The 21943-nt window shown below is 44.1% G+C and overlaps 1 protein-coding gene across 1 annotated transcript in view; it reads left to right on the top strand.

Annotated features, from left to right (window-relative positions):
• csmd2 (CUB and Sushi multiple domains 2) overlaps positions 1 to 21943 on the top strand; it is a 736338-nt gene that overhangs the window by 409229 nt on the left and 305166 nt on the right. Inside the window, exons 23-24 of the mRNA XM_041212915.1 lie at positions 5298 to 5436; positions 9040 to 9227. Coding sequence (XP_041068849.1) covers positions 5298 to 5436; positions 9040 to 9227 — 327 coding nt within the window. The remainder of the gene's footprint in view (positions 1 to 5297; positions 5437 to 9039; positions 9228 to 21943) is intronic.

Here is a 21943-nt window from a genome sequence, read left to right as displayed (position 1 = left end):
CAATGGCATTACCATCACTGAATCCCCCACTATCAACATCCTGGGGGTTGCCATTGACCAGAGACTGAACTGGATTAGCCATATAACTACTGTGGCTACAGGAGCAGGTCAGAGGCTAGGAATCGTGTGATGAGTAACTCATCCCCTGACTCCCCAATGCTTGTCCACCATCTACAAGGTACAATTCAGGAGGGTGATGGAATACTCCCCACTTGCCTGGATGAGTGCAGCTCCAACAACACTCAAAAAGCTTGACACCATTCAGGACAAAGCAGCCCCCTTGATTGACACTCCATCCACAAACATTCACTCTCTTCATCACCAATGGACAGTAGCAGCAATGTGTACCATCTACAAGATGCACTGCAGGAATTCACCAAGGCTTCTTAGGCAACACCTCCCAAACCCACGACCGCTACCATCTCGAAGGACAATGGCAACAGATAGATTGGAACACCACCACCTATAAGTTCCCCTCTAAGCCACCCACCATCCTGACTTGGAAATATATTGCCATTTGTTCACTGTCACGGGGTCAAAACCTGAAACACCCTTCGTAACAGCACTGTGGTTGTACCTACACCACATGGACTGCAGCAGTTCAAGAAGGCAGCTCACCACCACATTCTCAAGGGCAATTAGGGATGGGCAATTAATGCTGGCCTAGCCAGCGACACCACATCCCAGAAATGAATAAAAAAAAATCCATTCTCTTCCCCAGAGAGCAGTCGAGGCTGTGTCATTGAATATCTTCAAGACTGAGTGTGAAGGATTTTTGATCTACAGCGGAGTCAAGGATAAAGGCGGGCAGGTAGTAAAGTGGAGTTAAGGCCACAATCAGATTAGCCGTGATCTTATTGGGCAGTGGAGCAGGCTCACTGGGTTAAATGGCCTACTCCTGTTCCTATTCCTTATGTTCTTATTATGGAGCACTCTCACTGATGCCCACAACAATGTGCATTAATCTAGAGGACCGCCATTATTACACCACTGTGACACATTCTCACCCAGTCCATCCTTTTTCAGGGAGCTCTTCAGGTGAGGCTGACAATTTAGTGGCACTTAATGCAAAGTTATGAGGAGTTCTGTGCCATGGACTCATAGAATATGGATGGGGATTGCTCAGGCTCATTTTAGTTGATATTTGCAGCGACCAGGTGGGAAGGGCCTTTCATCCAATGACTCTGGACTGAAATTGAAACCAGTGATTAGAGGCAAACAGACAGTGAGCCTTGCTGTCTGTAAGAATCTATAATCTTTAGGAAATGGCAATTGCTTGTCAAGTTACCTGCATGGCTAAGTCAGGTTAACTTGTCAAACACCATAGATCTGCTCATGTTGATTGAATTTGCATGATGATTGCATATCCTTGTATGTAATAAATGAGCTAGCTGAGATATTTGACAAGTAAAATTATCATTGGGAGATAGCTTAATGTTATTTTGAGAAGTGGAAAAGTAATTTATAGATGCCTTTACATGTTCCAATGTGTACTGATTATATTTTGAAATATCTTAAAATGATTTGAAGATAAGCAGTTAAGAATGTGATTGAATAGCTTCCTCCTTCCTCAATATGAGCAGAGTAGTGGAATATCTAAAATATACATAGATAACCTAAATTGATTTTGATATTTTTGCCAGAATTTGAGATAACTAAAATGATCTTTTTTCAAAAATGTATACATGTAATATAAATGATTTGTTGATATTCCAAAATGACTAATTCCGCACCTCATTCAGTAGTCATTCCAATGTATCTCAACCTGTCTAAGTTAGTAGAATTTGTCTGAGACACAAAATTTGGTGTCTCACTCTAAGTTCTCAAAATGTCTGATGTGCCAGGTAGAAAAGTATTGCACCACTGCAGTACAGGATGTTCTAATTAATTTGAGAATAGTCAAAGGAACTTTACTCCATATTTAACATGCTATATCTGAGACTATACTCATACTTGGTACCCAAAATGGAAAGTGTTCCATTCACCAAGATTATCATTCTTCATCTTCAAGAGCACAAAGATTTCATAAAATAAAGTGCTCTCCTGGACCAGGCTTGTTTACACAGATAGAACATTTGAGGTTGCTATAGGCTTTCCAGCAAAGCAGTTACTAGGGATAATTTTCACTTAGCCGCCTGAACACATAACTGTGTTTCTGTTTCAAGTGCCTTGGACACTAATCTTGCCAGGATAGTGAAAAAAGGATTGAAGATAGGAAGTATCTGGGAACAATAGTGAATGGGACATGGGGTCACCAAGCTGTTGTTGATAGGTCCATTCAATTAGGCCTCAATGCCTTTGGACAGCAGTTTGATTTGTGCATGGGAATCTGCACAAGCACATCCCTGTCTCGGCCACTTGACCAGTATTTCACTCCATGACTTGCTAGTGTTATACAAGATGTAACATGGCCTTTACTGTTGGACTAATAAGTAAATTGTACTCAGCAAATGCAGCCTGGGGTTCACCACCAGAGATGAGACCGAATTGTTTTTAAAATTAATTTTTTAAAATCTAATTTCATTTTGAGATTAGTGGAATCACACATGGTTAAATATTTAGATTAAAATAAAGATTAACCAAAACTTGTGCTGCTCCCCTATGACTCAGCTGATTGAAGCAATGAGTAGCAGAGACTTACAGACCAGAAAGGTCTCTGTATTGATTCCGAGCCTGTGCCGAGTTATCTGATTCCAAGTTTGACAGCAATACAGATGTTCCAGTCAGTCTCAATGACCCCCAGCTGAAGGATTGTAAAATGAACTAAGCTTCCTGGTTGCTATCTGATGGTTGTTGTGGCCACACAATTGAAATATTAGCATTGTGGACCAGAATTTGGTCACACAATTGAATAGCCTAGCAACACTTATGTCTCAGCTCACCCAGGTAGAATACCACTGGGAGCAAAGATTATTTACAACAGGAAAGAGATTCCTTTTGCCTCCTCACTGAATGGCTGCCTACTTAAGCTAATGTCTGGGACGCAAAAGATTTGTCTTCTACCAGAATTTACTGTGTACCATGGAATGGATGTAATGCTACTGTACTGACTTCTGTCCAAATTCTGGTCCACTATGCTGATACTTTAGCACTTAATCAAGAAAATCTCTGAATTTAAGGTCCATTCCCTTCAGCAGAATATAAGAAATAGGAGCAGATGTAGGCCATTCAGCCCATTGAGCCTTCTCTGCCATTTAATAAGATCATGGCTGATCTGATTGTGGCCTTAACTCTACTTTCTTGCCTGTTCCCCATAACCCTTGAGTCCCTTGTCAATAAAAAATCTGTCTAACTCAACCCCGAATATTCAATGACCCAACCTCCACTGCTCGTCATGGAAGAGAATTCCAAAGACTAACAACCCTCTTGAGTGAATACATTTCTCCTCATCTCTTAGGTGGGAGACCCCTCTTTAAGCTGTGCCCCCTAGTTCTAGATTCCTCCACGGGAGGAAACGTCATCTCAGCATCTACCCTGTTAAGCCCCCTCAGAATCTTCTTCGTTTCAATAAGATCACCTCTCATTCTTCTAAACTTCAGTAAGTATAGGCCCAACCTGGTCAACTTTTCCTCATAACGCACACACACATGCACGCGTGCTCACACGCATGAACATGCACACACACACACACACACACACGTTGGCTTTAATATCCCAGATTTTTCCCTTGCTTAAGTCGCTAAATGGTGACAGTTTTACTGACAGTTGTATTAAAACCACTTTAAAGAAAAATGAAATGGAAAGGCCAGTTGTGTGAATGAACATTCCTCAACCCCAGCTGTAAAGAGTATTATCCACAAATGAAACACATTTGGTCAAAGAGTTATCGGTCTGACTGGAATATTATTTACTAAAGCATACAAATTAAAAATCAAGAACGCCCACAGACCTCTTCTCTTTGTGAAAAGTAATGTTTTATCCTGGATTTCTAATCTTGAAAGGAGACTTCAGATAGAATAGGTACACAAAGCAATAGATGGACAAAGGTAGTGCTGACATTTTATTGTAAAGGCAGGGTTGCGTCTGGAATATAGTAATGTAGAGCTGAAAACTACTGTGGTGACTGTTGAAGATATCAGCAAGAAGGTTATCTCAGAATGTGCTAACTGTAGAATGTGAATCAATAGCATCATACCACATAAATCTTGGCAGCCATTGGTAAGAGAGAAGGAGATTCAAAAAATATAATCAAATATAATAAGGCTCTGAAATTCCATGCTATTTTTTCACTGATTTATCACTAACTCCGGCGGATTGCACCGGAAAAGGGTTAGAATACGTTTGCGCTGGGTGTCTGCTGTTCTGAAGGTTGCAAAGGGCAGAATTTCTGCCTGCTTCCTAGAGGTGCACACTTTGTGAGGGAAATTCTTGCCGGCCTAGCTCAGTTAGGTCCTGGTGTGCCACAGAGGCCAATACTCTTTCTGTGATAAGATGCACTGGCCTTTAGGCGGGTGAAAATAGCCTCCACAGGTGGGTTCTGAGCCACGTTCCAGAGGTAAGTTCTGCATGAAAATGAGGTTGTTAAAAGGAAATTGTACAGTTACTTGACGAAGTAGGAGCAAACTGTGGGAATGTGGGAGTAAGCATGACAGCTCTTTTAAAGAGCCAGCAGTAGTAAAACAGGCTGAATGGCCTCTTTCCATGTTGTAAGTATCTATGATTTTATGATCGCGTTAACTGTGTAACATTATAATTCCAGTGTAGTAAACACAGAGGATAAAATATTGCAAAATTAAGTGTAGGTCACTGTATTATTCCACTCAGACCACCAACCGCACCACCCACCCTCTGCCCCCAACCAACCAGCACCCTCACCAAAGATATGGGACGTTTTTACAGAAACAATTTCGTGCCCACCCTGCAAAGGGGTGGAGCGACACATCACTGGGATCGGTGCACTCAGGTGCTCACCAGTTTTGTGAAGCAGCCTACGGTAGGCATGAGGCCTTCGATTTGTACCGACCATGAGTCCAACATTTGTTTTTGGCAGGCGTACAAGGTACTAGAAGGCAATTGGTGCCTGTGGAATTCACTGTATACCAGCAAAGAGGTGAGTGCCTTACAGAGGTGTGGCAGAGAGAGTTGGCAAGGATTAAAAGTAGGGACAAATTATCCTAGCACGATTTAGCCAGCAGCTGTTAGACACCTCTATCTTCACACTGATTTTGCTGCAAAGAAGAACATTGTGAATCATTTCTAGAAATGTTTTATTTTTAACCCTGCAGATTGATTCTTTTTTTAAAAAAAATCCTAAATTCAGGATAACCTGATTCATAATTTTCTCTCAATTTTCCCAGCTCCTTGTGGAGGAAACCTGACTGGACCCACGGGAATCATCTTATCTCCCTTTTATCCAGAGCCTTACCCTCACGGCAAGGAATGTGACTGGAAAGTGACAGTGTCACCCGACTATGTCATTTCTCTGACATTCCAGAGGTAAGTTCTGCATGAAAATGAGGTTATTAAAAGGAAGTTAAAAGGGAGTAAGCATGACAGCTCTTTTAAAGAGCCAGCAGTAGTAAAACAGGCTGAATGGCCTCTTTCCGTGTTTAAGTTTCTATGATTTTATGATCGCGTTAACTGTGTAACATTATAATTCCAGTGTAGTAAACACAGAGGATAAAATATTGCAAAATTAAGTGCAGGTCACTGTATTATTCCACTAGACCACCAACCGCACCACCCACCCTCTGCCCCCAACCAACCAGCACCCCCTGCAAAGATATGGGACGCTTTTTCTGAAACAATTTCGTGCCCACCCTGCAAAAGGGTGGAGCGACACATCCAGTTTGTAATAGGCACTGAGTACATTCAAAACTGATTGGAATACAGGCCAATTCAGTGTAAAAGATTCCTGATGTAATTTGGATCAAGAGTGTGAAAAATCAGTGATTCATGCAACCAGTCAATCTCCTACATAGCACTATGTAGTGGAGGGGGATTGGGGGGGGAGGGTGTGATTTGATTTTGATGTTATATCGACTCAGGATATGTTTGAGGTCATTGAGTTTGACATTTCAACATCACTATAGCATTCAGCAATGGGCTTCTCAAACACAGTACACTGCCTAACACAGTGAAAAGGCATATAGTCTTGAGAAAGGATTTCTGATGTCTGATAGATCTGTGGGCTGTGCAAAGGGAAAGTGTGAGTATCAAGCCGTTCAAAGGTTTGTGCACCCGCATTCACCTTCAAAAGTCTGAAAGCAGAAGTGACATCCAGGCAGATCGCCAGATTTGTGCATCTCTGAATAATGTCTGCATAATGCTTTGTGTCTGAAAAATAGAATCATACAGCCCAGAAGGAGGCCATTCAACCCACCCTGCCTGTGCCGGTTCTGGGAGAGCTACCCAATTAATTTCACTAAATTGAGATTAAATGAAAAGGTTTATAGTTTACTCACTCCATATGGTCTTGATAAAATCTGGCTGCCAATAGATGAGGATTGTTGTGTGTGTAATCAGTTTTAATGAGGAAAATGACCAGCTCTATGAACAGCTAAATGTCACATGAAAAACCCCTGAATCCTAAGCAGTGTTAAATATAATGCGGTTCAACAAATTAAAACCATCCACTTGTACATGTTAAACCGTTGCTCAGGCATGCAGAACAGCTTTTTTATTTATTTTCAATCATTAAAGTCATTTCATGCTGGTCTTGCAACCAGCTATTTAGGAAATGGTAGAATAGAGGCTGCATGACAGCTGGAGGGTGGCACTGTGACCTTTCCTCAACAGGAATTCACATCCTGGGACTGATGAAGATACCACGGACATTATCTCCTGCTGAAACCTTGCTAAAATAACTGGTGTTGTGTTGATTTGAGCAGCATTACAAGATGGCAATTATTGCAGCCCCATGAGATCTGAGCAGTATGGAATACATTAGACAGTAATATCAATATTTTACCATTTTCTGTGCAAATTAATGGGAGATAAACAACAGGCCTTCAGAAATCCTTGCTCATTTATATGTTTCACATCCTGTAATACTTGAAGGATTAAAGCAGGAATTTAAGTAAAATAAAATGTACAGCAAAAATCTATGATCTTAACCAGAGAAGATTTTGCTTGTGGAATTTGGAATCACTCTTTACTAATTGTTCTTTAAAATCCTGTTTGCCATACCTACTATCAATATTTTTTTAACAATACCACTTCTGTGTTATATATTGCACTCAATATTAGCATCTTGAAAGTTACTGAAGAAGTTTAGTGTCTGACGCACCTAATTTTCTCACAGCAGAATTATGAAGATCATGGAAAATGTGTGTGTGTGGTCTACATATATATATATATATATATATATATTTATATATTTAAAAATACATATATATGATATATTAATTTTAATTTTATATTTTATACCCATACCACTCACACAACCTATCCTTGGTGATATAGAAAAAAGAAAGTTCTGAAAAGTGTTTTTTTAACAGCAGTATACAAACTAGTTAGTTTTTCACTACCCTGTCACTAAAGATAGAGATACAGGTGGGTATGGAAAAGTAACCTCTCTCCTCTTTTATGGGTCTCTCTTTCTGTCCTTATCCTTCTGTATTTCCCTCTTGCACTGCCTTCTATGTATTTACCTGTTCTTCTCTTCTGCACTTCTCTCCTCTTTCATCCTCTTTGGGACAGCTCAGTAGTTTCACTGTGCTATCTTTGCACTCACAGAGTAGGCCAAGTATGTTTGGAACCTGTCTCTCTTTCATTGCTTTGGAAATTGGAAACTGGCGTTAACATTGAACATCAATGGACAAAATGAAAAAAAAATCAGTGTTAATATTACTCCAGGGGGAGAATTTTCTCCCCATTGTGCAGGCTGTGGATGAGGTTTCATGAAAAATGCGAAGGCCACCTGGGCTTGTCACCTGCCCACCAAACTTGAGGTTGGACGGGCGGCCCTGAGAATCAGTTTAATTAGTTAATTAATGGCCTTAATTGGCGTTTGACAGATCGGCTGCGTGCCCGCCAAACTGAAGGTCGGAATGACGCATGGTGATGTCGGGAGGCATGCCCGACGTCACCGCACATCATTTTACGCATCAGCGAGGGGGCCTGCCCCTGCATGCTGACCAGAAGATTCAGGTCCAGGATCAGTATGTATCACAGAATGACTGGATCTTAGTGGGATTCTGGATTGTAAGATTGTTTTTTTTTACGACTAGTGTGTTCCTTAGGAGGGTAAAATCAGACAAGATGTCATTCCCATCTACTACTCCAGGTCAAATATTTTTAGCTCAAATATCAATGATAGAGGCCTGGGATTTGTTGCATTGGAATGAAAGGTGGGTTGGAGGGGTTGACGGGGAAACTGAAACTGAAAGCATGGTGAGTGTGAAAATTTTTTTAAAAAGTGAATAAAGTTAGTTTGACCCAAGATAGCATCTTAGGGGAGGCAGTGGCGAAGTGGAATTGTCAATGGACTGGTAATTCAGACACTTGGGTTCGAATCTTACCAGGGCAGAAGCCTATTGATGACCATGAAACCATTGTTGATTGAAATAAACCCATGGGGTTCACTAATGCCTTTTGGGGAAGGAAATCTGCCATCCTCATCCAGCCTGGTCTACATGTGACTCCAGATCCACCATAATGCGGTTGACACTTCAATGTCTCCTGAGATGTCCTAGCAAGCTCAGATGTATCAAACTGCTAAAAAGTCAATAAAAGGGAATGAAACCAGATAGCCCTCCCTAACAACACTGTGGGAGTACCACATAGACCAGGTTTTCAAGAAGGTGGCTGACCATTGCCTTCTCAAAGGCAATTAGGGATGGGCAGTAAATGCTGGCCTAGTCAGCAAAAAAAAAATGGAACAGTAATCCTGACAATTAAGCAAGACAAATGGTAACAGAAGAATAGCCTTCATATGCCATGGCATCAAAGGGATAAGATTCCTACTGTCAACTGAGATGCCATAAGGTATTTGGTCTCTTTGCATGTGCCCCTGGGCCATGAAGTTGACTTGAAAAAGTTTTGCTCAAATTACTTCTGAAAGTTACGTTGAATCATGTTTGTCTTGTGTACTTTCAGCTTCAATGTGGAACCAGGCTATGATTTCCTTCATATCTACGATGGACCAGATTCTCTCAGTTCTCTGGTTGGCAGCTTTCAAGGCTCGCAGGTGCCTGACCGAATAGAGAGCAGCAGCAACAACCTTTTTCTGGCCTTTCGCAGTGACGCCTCTGTCAGCATGATGGGATTTTCTCTTCAATATACGGGTAACTCATTTTCATCCATGCAGATCATCATGTAGGCAATAATTAACAAGAAAGTGCTGCCTGTACCCAGGGAGAGCTCTCACATATAGTTCTGATGTGTGCATCCATACATTCAAATCTTCAAAAAAGAAAGTACACATCTGAACTTAAGAAGAATAATAATTTAGTTGTTCTGTTGCCATCTGTTGTTCTTAAGATGGTGCAGTGTTCCAAGGGATATGTCATATAGTTGGCTGGTTCCTGACAGAACTGTGTGGGTGCAAATGCAGCTGACACCATACTTGAAAATAAATCGTATGGCAAGTTTGTTAATGGTGAGGTGGGGTGGGGGGTTTGTGGTGGTGGTGGATAGGGTTGACAGTGTAATGACCTGATAAACAGGGAGAAAAGGAAAGGAACAATCAAAACTAAGGTAAATGTCACTAGGCCACAGCACGTGACACCTCTCTGACTGAGGAATGATGGGCTGAGTTTTGTCGAGAGGGCAGAAGACCCACCGTCGGGGTCAAAGGCGGAATGATGCAACTCCAATTCAGTCAGTTGGCATCTGCCGATTGAGTGGATGGCAGCTTGCCCTCAGTAGCTGCCAGCCCAATTAGAGGGCCAGCAGCTCTGCATCCCCAGCTGTGTCACAGCTCGTGATGGGCAGTTCTCAGGCAGCAGCTCCAGAAGGGGGCACTTCAAAGGCTGGGCGCCCTTGAAGAAAAATGATGGGGATGGGGGACTCAGAGGCCAGGCAGACAAGGCCTGGTGAAGGGGGTGGTCAAGAAGCATTGCTGAGTGTTGTTAACACCGTTGCCATTAGAGCAAACATTGTCACCAGAGGTCCCTCCATGGGCCATGGAGTGCACGCAAATGATGGCTTTACCACAGAATATGCTGGGGAAACTACCATGTTTCACAATGCAGTTTCCCCACACAGTGGCCAGCCCCTTTAACACAGGCAAGATACTCACAGAGATGGGGCTTGGCCCTGAATTAGCCACTTAAGCGGATCAGTTGACTTCCTGGTGGGCACCTGAGCTGTAGTCTCAAAGAAGAGGAGGGAAGAAACATATAAATATTCATTGTTATTGAACAAATGCAGTATAGAACTGAATCAGAACTGGATTTTAGCATATTTTACAGGCTCGACTCCCCCACCCAACCAGGTGGCAGGCAGTGACTAGTGGTGTACCACAGGGATCAGTGCTTGGGACCTAGCTATTCATGATATATATAAATGACTTGGATCAGGGAACCAAATGCAATACTTCCAAGTTTACTGATGACACACAACTGGACAGGGTTGTGAGGAGGATGCATGGAGGCTTCAGGGCGATTTAGGCAAGTTGTGTGTGTGGGCAAACATATAGCAGAAGCAGTATAATGTGGATAAATGTGAAGTTATACACTTCGGTGTGAAAAACAGAAAGGCAGAGTATTATTCAAATGATGATATATAGGGAAATATGGATGTACAAAGGGACCTGTCTGTCCTTGTACGCCAGTCAATGAAAGTAAATAGGCAGGTGCAGCAAGCAATTAGGAAGGCAAGTGGTATGTTGGCCTTCATTGCAAGAAGATTTGAGCTCAGAAATAGGGATGTCTTACCGCAGTTATACAAGGCCTTGGTGAGACCACACCTGGAGTATTGCAGTTTTGGTCTCCCTCCTAAGAAAGGATATACTTGCCAAAGGGGGAGTGCAATGAAGGTTCACTAAGCTGATGCAGGGTTTGGCAAGACTGTCGTTTGAGATGAGATTGATTCAACTGGGCCTGTATTCACTAGAGTTTAGAAGAATGAGAAGGGATCTGATTGAAACATATAAAGTTCTAACAGGGCGAGACAGACTGGATGCAGGGAGGATGTTTCTCCTGGTTGGGAGAGTCTAGAACCAGGGGCCACAGTGTCAGGATACGGGGCAGGCCATTTAGGACTGAGATTAGGAAAAATGTTTTCACTCAGGGTGGTCAACCTGTGGAATTGTCTACCACAGAAGGCTGTGGAGGCCGGGTCACTGAGGATATTTAAGAAAGAAATTGATAATTTTTTGGATATTAGGGGTATCAAGGGGTATGGAGAGAAAGTGGGAATATGGCGTTGAGATATAGGATCAGCTATGATCATATTGAATGGCGGAGCAGGCTCGAAGAGCTGAATGGCCTACTCCTGCTCCTATTTTCTATGTTTATATTTTTATAAGGATTTTTAGAAACAGGAAAAGACCATTGAGTCCACTAAGGCCTTACTTATTTTGTTCAAGTTGGCTGCCTGACCTGATTTTCTCCTGATTGCTGAAATGATAGATTTTATCATCTATCATTTTGATGTGGCACTGGGTTAGATCATGCTCATTTGTGAAAAAAAGAAAATTGCTTTTCATGAAACCAGCAGAAACCTGCTGGAGTGAGTGTTACAATGAAGCTGCATACTCCTCTCAGGGGCTTGCCTTATTGAACACAATGTGATACTTAAGGAAGTTGGTAGACATACTAAGCAAAGTAGTAAGTGAAAGTGTCCTCTATGGCACAGTTGATAATACTTTTGCTTCGGAGTCAGAGAGTTGTAGGTTCAAGTCCCATTCCAGAGACTTGAGCACTAAATTCTAGGCCAACACACCAGTGCAGTATTGAGGGAATGCTGCATTGCCGGAGGCGCCGTCTTTCAGGATGAGATGCTAGACCTATCTACCTCCCTCAGATGGATGTAAAAATTCTCATGACACTATTTTGAAGAAGATCAGGGGATTCCTGGCCGATATTTATCCCTCAATCAACTTCACAAGAACAAATTATCTGTCATCATAAGGTTGCTGTTTGTGGGAGCTTGCTGTGCTAAAATTGCCTGCCCATTTCCTACATTACAACAGTGTGCTTCAGAAATACTTCCTTGGTTGTAAAGTGCTTTGGGGTGTCCTGTGGACCTGAAATGTGCTATAGAAATGCAAGTCTTTCTTTTAGTTTAAAGGAGCAGCCACTAGAATGAATGTCATAAGTTGTGGAATTCAGTGACTCAGTTGTGTTCCAGCAACGTATTGAGTTAAATAAACCTGAGCTTGTTAATGTGAGGGAAATTGCTGAGGTAATTGAAACAAGTTGACATTATGACTATGGAGGAGGTTTCCAAAAATGCTCCAAGCCATGCTATGACTAACTGTCACACAAATGAGCACCATAATAATGAGGATCTAGGGATTCTCCGGACATACAGTCATAATTCGTGATTTTAAGGGCCTTGTTGCAGAGTGCAAGAGCATATTTGCGTTTAGTGTTTCTTACTTTACAGGAATTTAATAGCGGTATCAGTTTGCTTATGCTTTAATAGGAAACACTAGAATGATCTCTGTTGAAAAGGTGCAAACAAAATGTACCTTCAGATAAGCTGCCCATATCTTTTCAAAAATTAGAAAACCACCAATTTTAAAACTTTTAGAATTTAAAATTTTAAAACTGGGTAGCGGCAGGATGAGAAGAAAGTGCAAAGGAGGGGGTGATTAAGAGAAAAGAAGACGGAGAATAAGAGGAAAATAGGGAGATAAGATGTGCAGCAGATGCCTTGAAGTCTTTGCAAATTGAGGTTTGGAATGCTACCTAATCACATGTGGTTCACTGACTGGTTTCAAAAGCATCCAGCGTCCCCCCAGTCCAAAAGCGTTGGAGATTCCTGCCTTTAAAGTTTCTTTATGATGCATTCATCCTTATCAAAAGCAAAATACTGCGGATGCTGGAAATCTGAAATAATAAACAGGAAATGTTGGAAATACTTAGCAGGCCTGCCAGCATCTGTGGAGAAAGAGTTAACAACAAAAGGTCGACAGCATGAAATGTGATTTCCATTTCTCTCACCAGACAATTCCCCCAGACAGTTTTAAAGGGGGCATAGGCGCAGAGAGACCTGGGAGTTTATGTGCATAAGTCAGTGAGGGTGGCAGGACAGGTTGAGAGCAAGTTGATAAACTTTAGACTTCATTAATAGGACACAAATGCAAGGAAGTTATCTTAAACTTGTATAAAACTCTGGTTCAGCCTCAGCTGGAGTATTGTGTCCAGTTCTGGGCATCGCACTTTAGGAAAGATATGAAGGCATTAGAGAGAATGCAGAAAATATTCATGAAAATGGTGCCAGGGATGAGGAACTCGAGTTACAAATAGTTATGTGATAGTACAGAACTTAAATATTGCTGAAAAGAGAGACATATCGCTGAATTTTTTTTGTTTTGCTGTAATCAGAGAAAACACAAGAATGCCAAACTTCAAATGATCACAACAATTTATGCTGCAGGAGCAAAGGGTGCTGATTAGTTGGCCAGTCAACTGATTGGCCGAGGCATTGACATAAAGAAATCAACAGGAAACTATATAGCTCCCAGGTACTTCAAAAAAGGTGCAAGGCTTGAACATATTCCTTTTGTTTGCAGGGAATGGGTCCCTGTGTATGAGTGTATGTTGCTTCGAGCAAGTTTAAATAAGCCAGGTTACATGTCTGACAAGCTATTATCTTACATTGGCTGTTAGTGGCGCTATTAGCACACTCAGGGTTGCTCTGCAAGTGCTGCCCAAATGCAAAATCAAATCAAATCAAATGTTTTGGATTTTGCAAGTGCAGGTTGGTTGAGTACAGTTTGTACTCTGCCTATTATGAACAACCAAAGGAACATACTGTTTGATCCGATCAGCCAGTCACTGGGATCAATGGCTGACATACCTGGCATCACACTGGCAGTGAAATTCATACACAACGTTGCTCAATTGTGTGCTAGGCAAAATGCTTTTTTGGAATGACGGCAGCTTCCTGTTAGTGGAAAATAGCACTCATGTAGTGACTGCATAGCATCAGCATGAAACAGCTTACTTAACCTGTTGTTCAAATTTTTGGCCAATCAGAGTTGATTGCCAACCTTTCGGTCCCTTTTTCTCCTGTAGTAAAAGTTTTTGTGATTCTTGAAATTTGGCATTCTTGGGTATGACCCAGTGGGTGCAAGATGAAAAGCTTCGACAACATGTCTCTCTTTTAAGCAAAGCTTCAGTTACATAGTTAGATTGGAGAAGCTGGGACTATTCTCCTTGGAGAAGAGAAGTTTGGGAAGAGATTTAATAGAGGTATTTAAAGTCATTGGGAATTTGGACAGGTAGGGAAAAACTGTTCACATTGGTGGGAGGATTGAGAAAAAGAGGACACAGATTTCAGGTAATTGGCAAACGAAGCAATGATGACATGAGGAGAAATGATTTTACTCAGCGAGTGGCTTGGATCTGAAATGTACTGCCTGAGAATGTGGTGGAGACAGCTTCAATCATTTAAAAGGGAATTGAATTGAAAAGGAAGAATGTGCAGACCTATGGGGAGAAGACCAGAAAGTGGCACTATGTAAATTGGTCCTTCGGAGAGCCAGAGCACAAACAATGGGCTGAATGGCCTCCTTCTGTAACTATGCTGAAATTCTGTGTGACCTGCTAAGTATTTGCAACATTTTCCACATCCATCCTTCCACTTAGCAGACACTGAAACTGATGAACTGTGCCATGATGAACTGTGCCGTGTGCAGTCTATTTTCCATATTCAATTAAGACAACAAAACAATGGCATTTTTTTAATAAAGTGAAATCTTGAAGTAGAGTTGTTTGACATTATCCCTTGTTTAACCCTCCCAATACCATGATGCTGTTTCCAGCCCTTATTGGTATGACCATCTCAGTATGAGGTCAAAGATAAACATATAGGAGGTAATTTTCCTTTCCACAGCACATGCTGAGAAAATTACCCCTATATCATAACTTGCTGTTGGGCGAAAAGTAAATTGCAGGTTGAACAGTACAGGGTCAGCTGAAGTCTTAACCTGGTACTTATTGTCTAGCTGGTTTAAAGTTTCTGTTAAGAAACGTCAATTCAAAAGCAAAATACTGCAGTTGTTGGAAATTTAAAATGAAACAGAAAACACTAACTACTCAGCAGGTCAGACAACATCTGTAGAGTGAAACAGAGTTAATGGGCAGTAATTATTGCATGCAATGGGGTCCCACCTGCTGGCTAGAGTACCCCTTGTTGCCTCCTTTCAGGAAGACCCGCTTTATTGTGCCCCTCAGGCACTTAAGCGCCCAGCACACCCCGCCCCCCCCCCCTCGCCCAACCAGGGAATCAAAGGCCCCGGGGCAGAATTCACCACCCCCACCCAAGAGCTGCCAGCCAATCAGAGTCAAGCAGCTGTGCATTGCAGGCAGTGCCACCAAGGGAGTGCTGACAGCCATTGGAAATGCACCCAGGGAGAAGTCCAGGATCAATGAAGGAGCCTGGCCTCAGGTGAGTGAGGGCAGAATGGAGGTCACAGGGTGGGGGCCGGAAGGGATGGCAGCAAAGCCGAGTGGGGAGGGTGGGGGGTGGGGATGGTGTGTGTGGCTCTCATCGTGTCCCCCACTTCCTGATGCTGGGCCCATTGATCAGGCATTGAGTGTCTGACAACCAGGGACCACCCCAGGAACCCACAAGCAAACGCAACAGGGTGTTTGCTTTTCAGATTTCCTGCCTGATGACAAGCGGGCATTAATTGCCGAAGTAAGTGCCTCAGTTGGCAGCAGAGTGGGAAGGCTGTCCATAAAGCTTCCCGCCCCAGACTTAACCAGGGCAGAGACAGGAGGATGGTGGGGTTCCTGCCTGGCACTCCCCACCACCCACCACCGCCCCCCCCACCCTCCCCCACCCCCACCAGAGCCCAAACCTGCAACCAGGGGAGGGTATTAACTTCCACCCAACATTTCAGGTTCCTGTCCTGATGAAGAAACATCAATTTCCTTTTCTTCCTTCTTTATTGATGTTCGGTTTTTCATTTTGAATTTCACTATTACTCCCCAATAGTACATGAAATGTTTGGGATGAGAGGATCGGTAAAACAGTTGCTGTCAAGCCCTTGATAGCACCACCCTTAAATCACCCTTTTTTTCATCACTCCCTTTGAGATGTCTACCTCAGTTCAGTAAATCCCAACAGCAGCTTGGCGTGGATTTCCAGCAGTCTTAACACTGGACCATGATCTTTTGGTGATCATTGCATGCTTCCTATGTGACAGTTTGATAATAAACAAGTGTCAGCTTCAGAGATTGGAGTTATTTTCATAAGTAAACACAGAAAATGTTTGTTTGTTTCTGAATTATTCTCGTATCAGTGCCTGAAAACAGCCTTGCTTGGATGTATTCCTTGCTTGCAATTAACAACCGTGGAAATGAGCTCGCTGGAGAGCACATTGATGGCAGATTTGCACAGATTAAAAAAAATGAAAGTCAAGTACCACTGTGCCTTTGCTGCAACTTGGGAATCATGGAAATGCACTGTTAGTATTGTATTTAATGGTAGTTGGACTGATGGAACCATTAAACACAATAATAAGAATTGCCTGTGGTACACCTCAAGAATTTTTCTCAGCTCAGCCGTAAGTTTCAGTTGCCTCTTTTGCAGTATTTATGCAAATGGATAAAATGACTCTCTCACGAAAGAAGTGCTCCTTATCTCTTGCATCTTAACATGCTGCCATTGTGGATTTGAATTCCTCACCCACTGGAATCTGTGTTCAACACTGAGGCTTCTGCTTCCCAGGATATCGAATGGACGTGATGCTAAGCAAGTTAACGAAACAGAGGCCTGTGCGTGACCTGAACAGGCGTTCGGGCCTCAAATAAATTGATCAAGTGCTTTGGTTCGGCAGCCTCATTTCAATATTAAAATGAAATTTCCAATTATTTTTGTAATTAATTTGCAGCATTTAAACTCTGACAGACAAATGGTCATGTCACCTATGCGTGCCTTATCAATAAAAGAACTTTGAAATAAAAAAAATACAAGTTGTCACAAAGAATGCGCATTTATGAGCCAGGTGCCTAAATTAATGTTGACTTCCTTCTGTCACCAACCCCCACCTCCCCTGTACAACTTTGAGATTCACCTTGACAACAGTTGAAATTAGCCCAAAACAGGCCTGAGTGTGGACAAAACATGATGACAAGGCTCAAGGCTGAATTTAAGATGCTCCTTGGTGGTCTCCACTCTGATGTATCACTGGAATTGCACTCGGTTTTAGGTGGTGTCCAATTCCCATCCTGGTAATATTCCACTAAGTAACGCTATCAAATTCTTTTCTTGAAAAAAATATCACTACCAGATCCTCTTTTAAAGAGTTTCATCATCAGAAACCCTGTGAGGGAAAGAATCCAGTTGTTAGGATTCCTTTCACAAATCCACCTTTCATAAAAACAGATTAACTTCAATAACGTTTCCATTTTCCACTTTCTGACTCCTCTTTTCGTTTGAACATTCTTTTCTCAAAAAGGTAGGTATGGGTGACAAGACCATTGGAATTGGCTGTCAGAGTTCAAATGATACAAAATAAATACATATATTAATGGAAATACCCCCTGGTGATATTTCAGCTGTCACACAGCCTTTATCTCCTCTATTTAATTTTTGGCTCCTCTAATTTGTCATTAGCACTCAATGTCAACAAAGACTTCCATTTATATAATGGGCAAAATCTTTAGCCTCCACCACCCCCCTCCCCCACCATCCCCCACAGGGTGAATATGGAGGTGGGCAGGCATGAAAATTACCACCAGTGTGCCGATTTGATGTCGCCAATTTGACACAGGACGGGAGAGGACAGGGTTGGCAATCTGCCTGATTTGAATAAGTGGCCAGTTGATCTTGTTAATGATATTGTTGTCAGTCCGTTAAGGAGCAGTTTGGAATTTGTATGGGGGCACACGGGTTTACACGCTGGATCAGGAACAGTCCAGATGCAAACAGGCCACGCAGCGGGGACCCAGTCATGGTCACACTGTCAAATTACGCGTGCCCATAACAGGGAGCATGGATCAGAGGTGCCATTGGGTAAACAGAGGTAGCAGAGCGCGTGGACTGCATGAATTTTGTCAGTGGAGGAGGTCGTGACCCTCCACAAATTATGGGACCATAAGGGAGCTTGGGGGCCCAGAGTTCATTGTGAGTGAAGCAAGGCAAGCACCGCAACAGCTGGACATGGGATGAAGGTTTTCAGAGATTGAGCAGATGCAGAGCCCTGGGCATGAAGAGGCAGTGGAGAGGAATCAGAGGCAGGAAGGCAACGGAGATCATTCCCGCAGCATCGAGTGAACCATCGCAGAATAAACTAACTGGACATGTCAAAAGCCAATGCCACATGAGACTGCACCTACCTAGGCAGATGGTCACTGAGATTTGTGCCATTGTATCAAAAGACCTCACACTCACAGCACTGCTCGCCATGCCCTGTCAGTAGCCATCAAAGTCACTGAGGCTTTGAATACCTTCACCTCTGTCTCCTCCCAAGGATCAGCAGCAAACCTTGGTGGCGTCTCTTAAATGGCAGTGCACCACTGCAACTCAACAGATGATATCCTTTTTGTGAGACCCAAGCAATGCCTCGCAAGCACAAAGGGCAGTGGGATTCACCTCCATCCCTGGATTCTCTAAGGTGCAGGACATCTTTGATTGCACTCATGTGGCCACAGGAAGAGATTCTATTCCCTAAACATTCAGCTGGTCTGTGACCACAAGAAGAATTTTATGCATGTGTGTGCTCACTAACCTGGCAGCTGCTATGATGCCTTCATTGTCAGCAGTCTAGAATACTGTGCTCCTCATGCCACCAGCCAAATTCGTGGAGACAAGGGATTCTAGGGGACAAGGAACATCCCTTGAAGACATGGGTACCCGCTCCTTTATGTGGTTCCTAGACAGAGCTACTGAGGCCCTACAACTGAATCCATCTGTTTAGAAGGACCACCATTGAGCAGGCTATCAGACTTCTGAGGCAGAGGTTCTGGTGCCTGGACCGGTCAGGGGGCAGCCTGCATTAAACTCCTGCAAGGGTCCTGTGCATCGTGGTGGTCTGCTGCATTCTCCTAAGATGGCCCTCCAGAGAGGCTGTGGGCTTTGTTAAGAGGATGAAGCCCTGGAAGGATATAATTCACGGACAGCCAAACTTTCTAAACCGTAGAACCACTTACGATAATCTCCAGACATTCAGGAGCTGCAAGACACGGAGAACCTTCACAGACACATTTTTATTACACTCAAAACTCAGCCTACACTCACTCATTCATCCCCTCCTCCTACTCCAGCCTCCACCCTGCCCTGATTTCTCCACCTTGCCTGAATACGGGAGAGGTGAATTGGAGACAAGTGGCTGTCAGGGCTCAAAGTCCAGACCCCGATTCTCATCCTCTCCCTGCTAGCCCCCCACCACTATGGCCCCACACTTGGCTTCCCTCTCTACCTCCCACCATGTTCCACCATGCCCCACCCCGCCTCAACCAATCTCCCCCACACCTTATCCCTTGGCATCTCCCACTTTCTGCCTCTCCTGGCCTGCCTTGGCCCTACTTTCAGTCCCCCTCCGGTCCTGACCTCACCCCAGTCTGGCGGCCTCGAATCCTGAGGCTGACTTGGCACCATGCAGACAATCCAGTGCAGGAAGGTGTATTGCAGGCTGTGCGTGGGAGCAGAAGCTACTGGGAGCGTGGCTTCTGCACCACCGAATCACAAATCGGGCTGGGCCAGTTGGGTTAGAGTTGTGCTGGTGGATGCAGCAGTTCGGTGTGTCCAGCCAGGGCCCCAACCGATTTCTTCAGGATGATCCAGATTAACCTCCCCGCCTTAACAACCACCCCATTTTATCTGTGAAACAGCCACATGTGACTTGTGAGCTGTGGTTAGGCTACCCCTGATATAGTTCATTGCTGAAGGAGGGTGAAGATGAAGATACAGAGCTCAGAAGTGCCCTGTGCAAGGGGCACAGGACTCGCAGGTCTCAGCAGGACGGCATCATGCCAGGAAATATCTCACATCCTCCAGCCCAATAGTGACATGCTCCTCATCCAGTGCCAGCCTTTCCAGCCGTACACAAGGACCCACCGATGTGAATGTATCTGTGCTGATGGAGTGTGCATTTGTATGACCAGACAGGGTTGGCCCTGCTGTTTCAGACACTTGTGATACTCCTGGTGATGTGGTAGTACCCTGGTGCTTGCCCTCCACAACCGACCCTATGGGAGACAGAAGAAGTAGATCATGAGAAGCAGCCATTGATAGCAGAAGCCACTGCAGTGATTAATGCAGTGGAGTGATTAATGGGATTATTTTTCCCATGTTTGGGGGCACCATGCACCCCTAGACTGTTCAGCTTTTGTGTCTGCTGGTGGTTGCAGGCCTGGAAGACTGGTCACCTGGATCTTGTTTTGCACTCACCTTGCCAGAGTGGAGAAGATCACTGACCTTCGTACGATTCTGCATTTGGTACTGCACACTACGTTTCTGCCGGTCAGTTCTTGCCACCTCCATCCAGGCCTACTTTCTTTGGCTGGGTGGTCTTCTCCTGCCACCTTCTGGAAATAGAACCTTCTCCTTTCTCTAAAGGCCTCCAGTAGTATCTCAAGGTCTGCATTGATGAAGAGTGGGGCAGCCCTGCCACAGGTGTCTGGTCTCTGCCCCTCCTCCTGTTGCACTGGGTCTTGCATACTGCTTCAAGACAACTGCCACAGTAATAGCTGCCATGGTGCTTTTAAAGTGGCCCTGCACTGAAGAAGCCCTGCTTTCATTGCCTTCATCTTGTATCTGGCGCCAATTGTTGATGCTCAACCTGCCGTCCAACCAATTAGCAACCTCTGCCAAAATCGCGAGTTGTGACTACACCACCGCATCCCACCCACATCTCCCCCGCACCCACCCCGGTGCAGAGTCAGGAAGGCAGAATTCTGCTCAATGTCTTTAATGTAGCAAACACGCTAAGGTGCTGCCCAGAGAAGGAACAGATACCAAGTGGAAGAACTACCATAGACAGCCCAATGTTTGTTGTGAGGGAGATGGAGGGAATGGGCAGGATGGAGGGGTTTTAACAAGGTGTCCCAGAGAGTAGGTTTTAAACAGCTGGAGGCTATCCCATCAATGGTGGAGCAGTAAAGGGGAATGCTCACACCCTCAGCCCAGAACTTGCCTGCCCCATTGGCGTCTGACGTCATGGCAGGCGGGGGAGGGAGGGCAATTTTGCGAGAAGGCCAAAAATTGGTTTCACCCTGGCATGATCATCTGCCAGTGTCTGTCATGGTGTAATGCCAATCCCACTGGAGGCCGGCGTGAACCCACTTTGCAACACGGTAATGGGATGCAAAGTAAGGCCTGACCGGAATCGTCCTCACATGCCGGATTTACTGTTAAGCCGCGGAAAAACATACTGGCCCATAACATGTCTGGACAAATGTTACGTGCAGAAGTTGGGACTTACTGTTAGGGCCTTGCTCATCGTGGACATCTGAGGAACAGAAGATGCTGGAGCCCCACAGCTACCGGATCCTTGAGGAACATGCGCATTGCATGCTGGGTGATTCTCATGGCTCCACTGCGGAGCAGCTCTTGGAAGGTGGGAGGTCTCTGAAGACTTGAAGTAGGCTTGAGCCCTGGTGTAATTTAAATATGGCGCCCGGAGCGAGGAAACACTGAAATCACAGCATGGCGGCAAATCTGAACTCACCTGCCAGCAATCCGGCGTGTTTCCCATGAATGCATTGTTAATGAGACGGGGCGTGCCAAGAATGGGATGATACGGTATGAAAGCCCACCATTGCAGCTGGCAGCTAAAATGTCCTTTCCCCACCTGCTACCGCACATTGTGCAAACCTGGGACGATTCTGCCCTCAGAGCAAGAGAGCTGAAGGCACTTGTTGAGATTTAGCAGTGT

Source organism: Carcharodon carcharias, chromosome 19 (genome assembly GCF_017639515.1).
Source record: "Carcharodon carcharias isolate sCarCar2 chromosome 19, sCarCar2.pri, whole genome shotgun sequence".
NCBI classification, from domain to species: Eukaryota; Metazoa; Chordata; class Chondrichthyes; order Lamniformes; family Lamnidae; genus Carcharodon; species Carcharodon carcharias.
The sequence above is the reverse complement of the archived record's forward strand: the minus strand, read 5'-3'. Positions and strand labels throughout refer to the sequence as shown.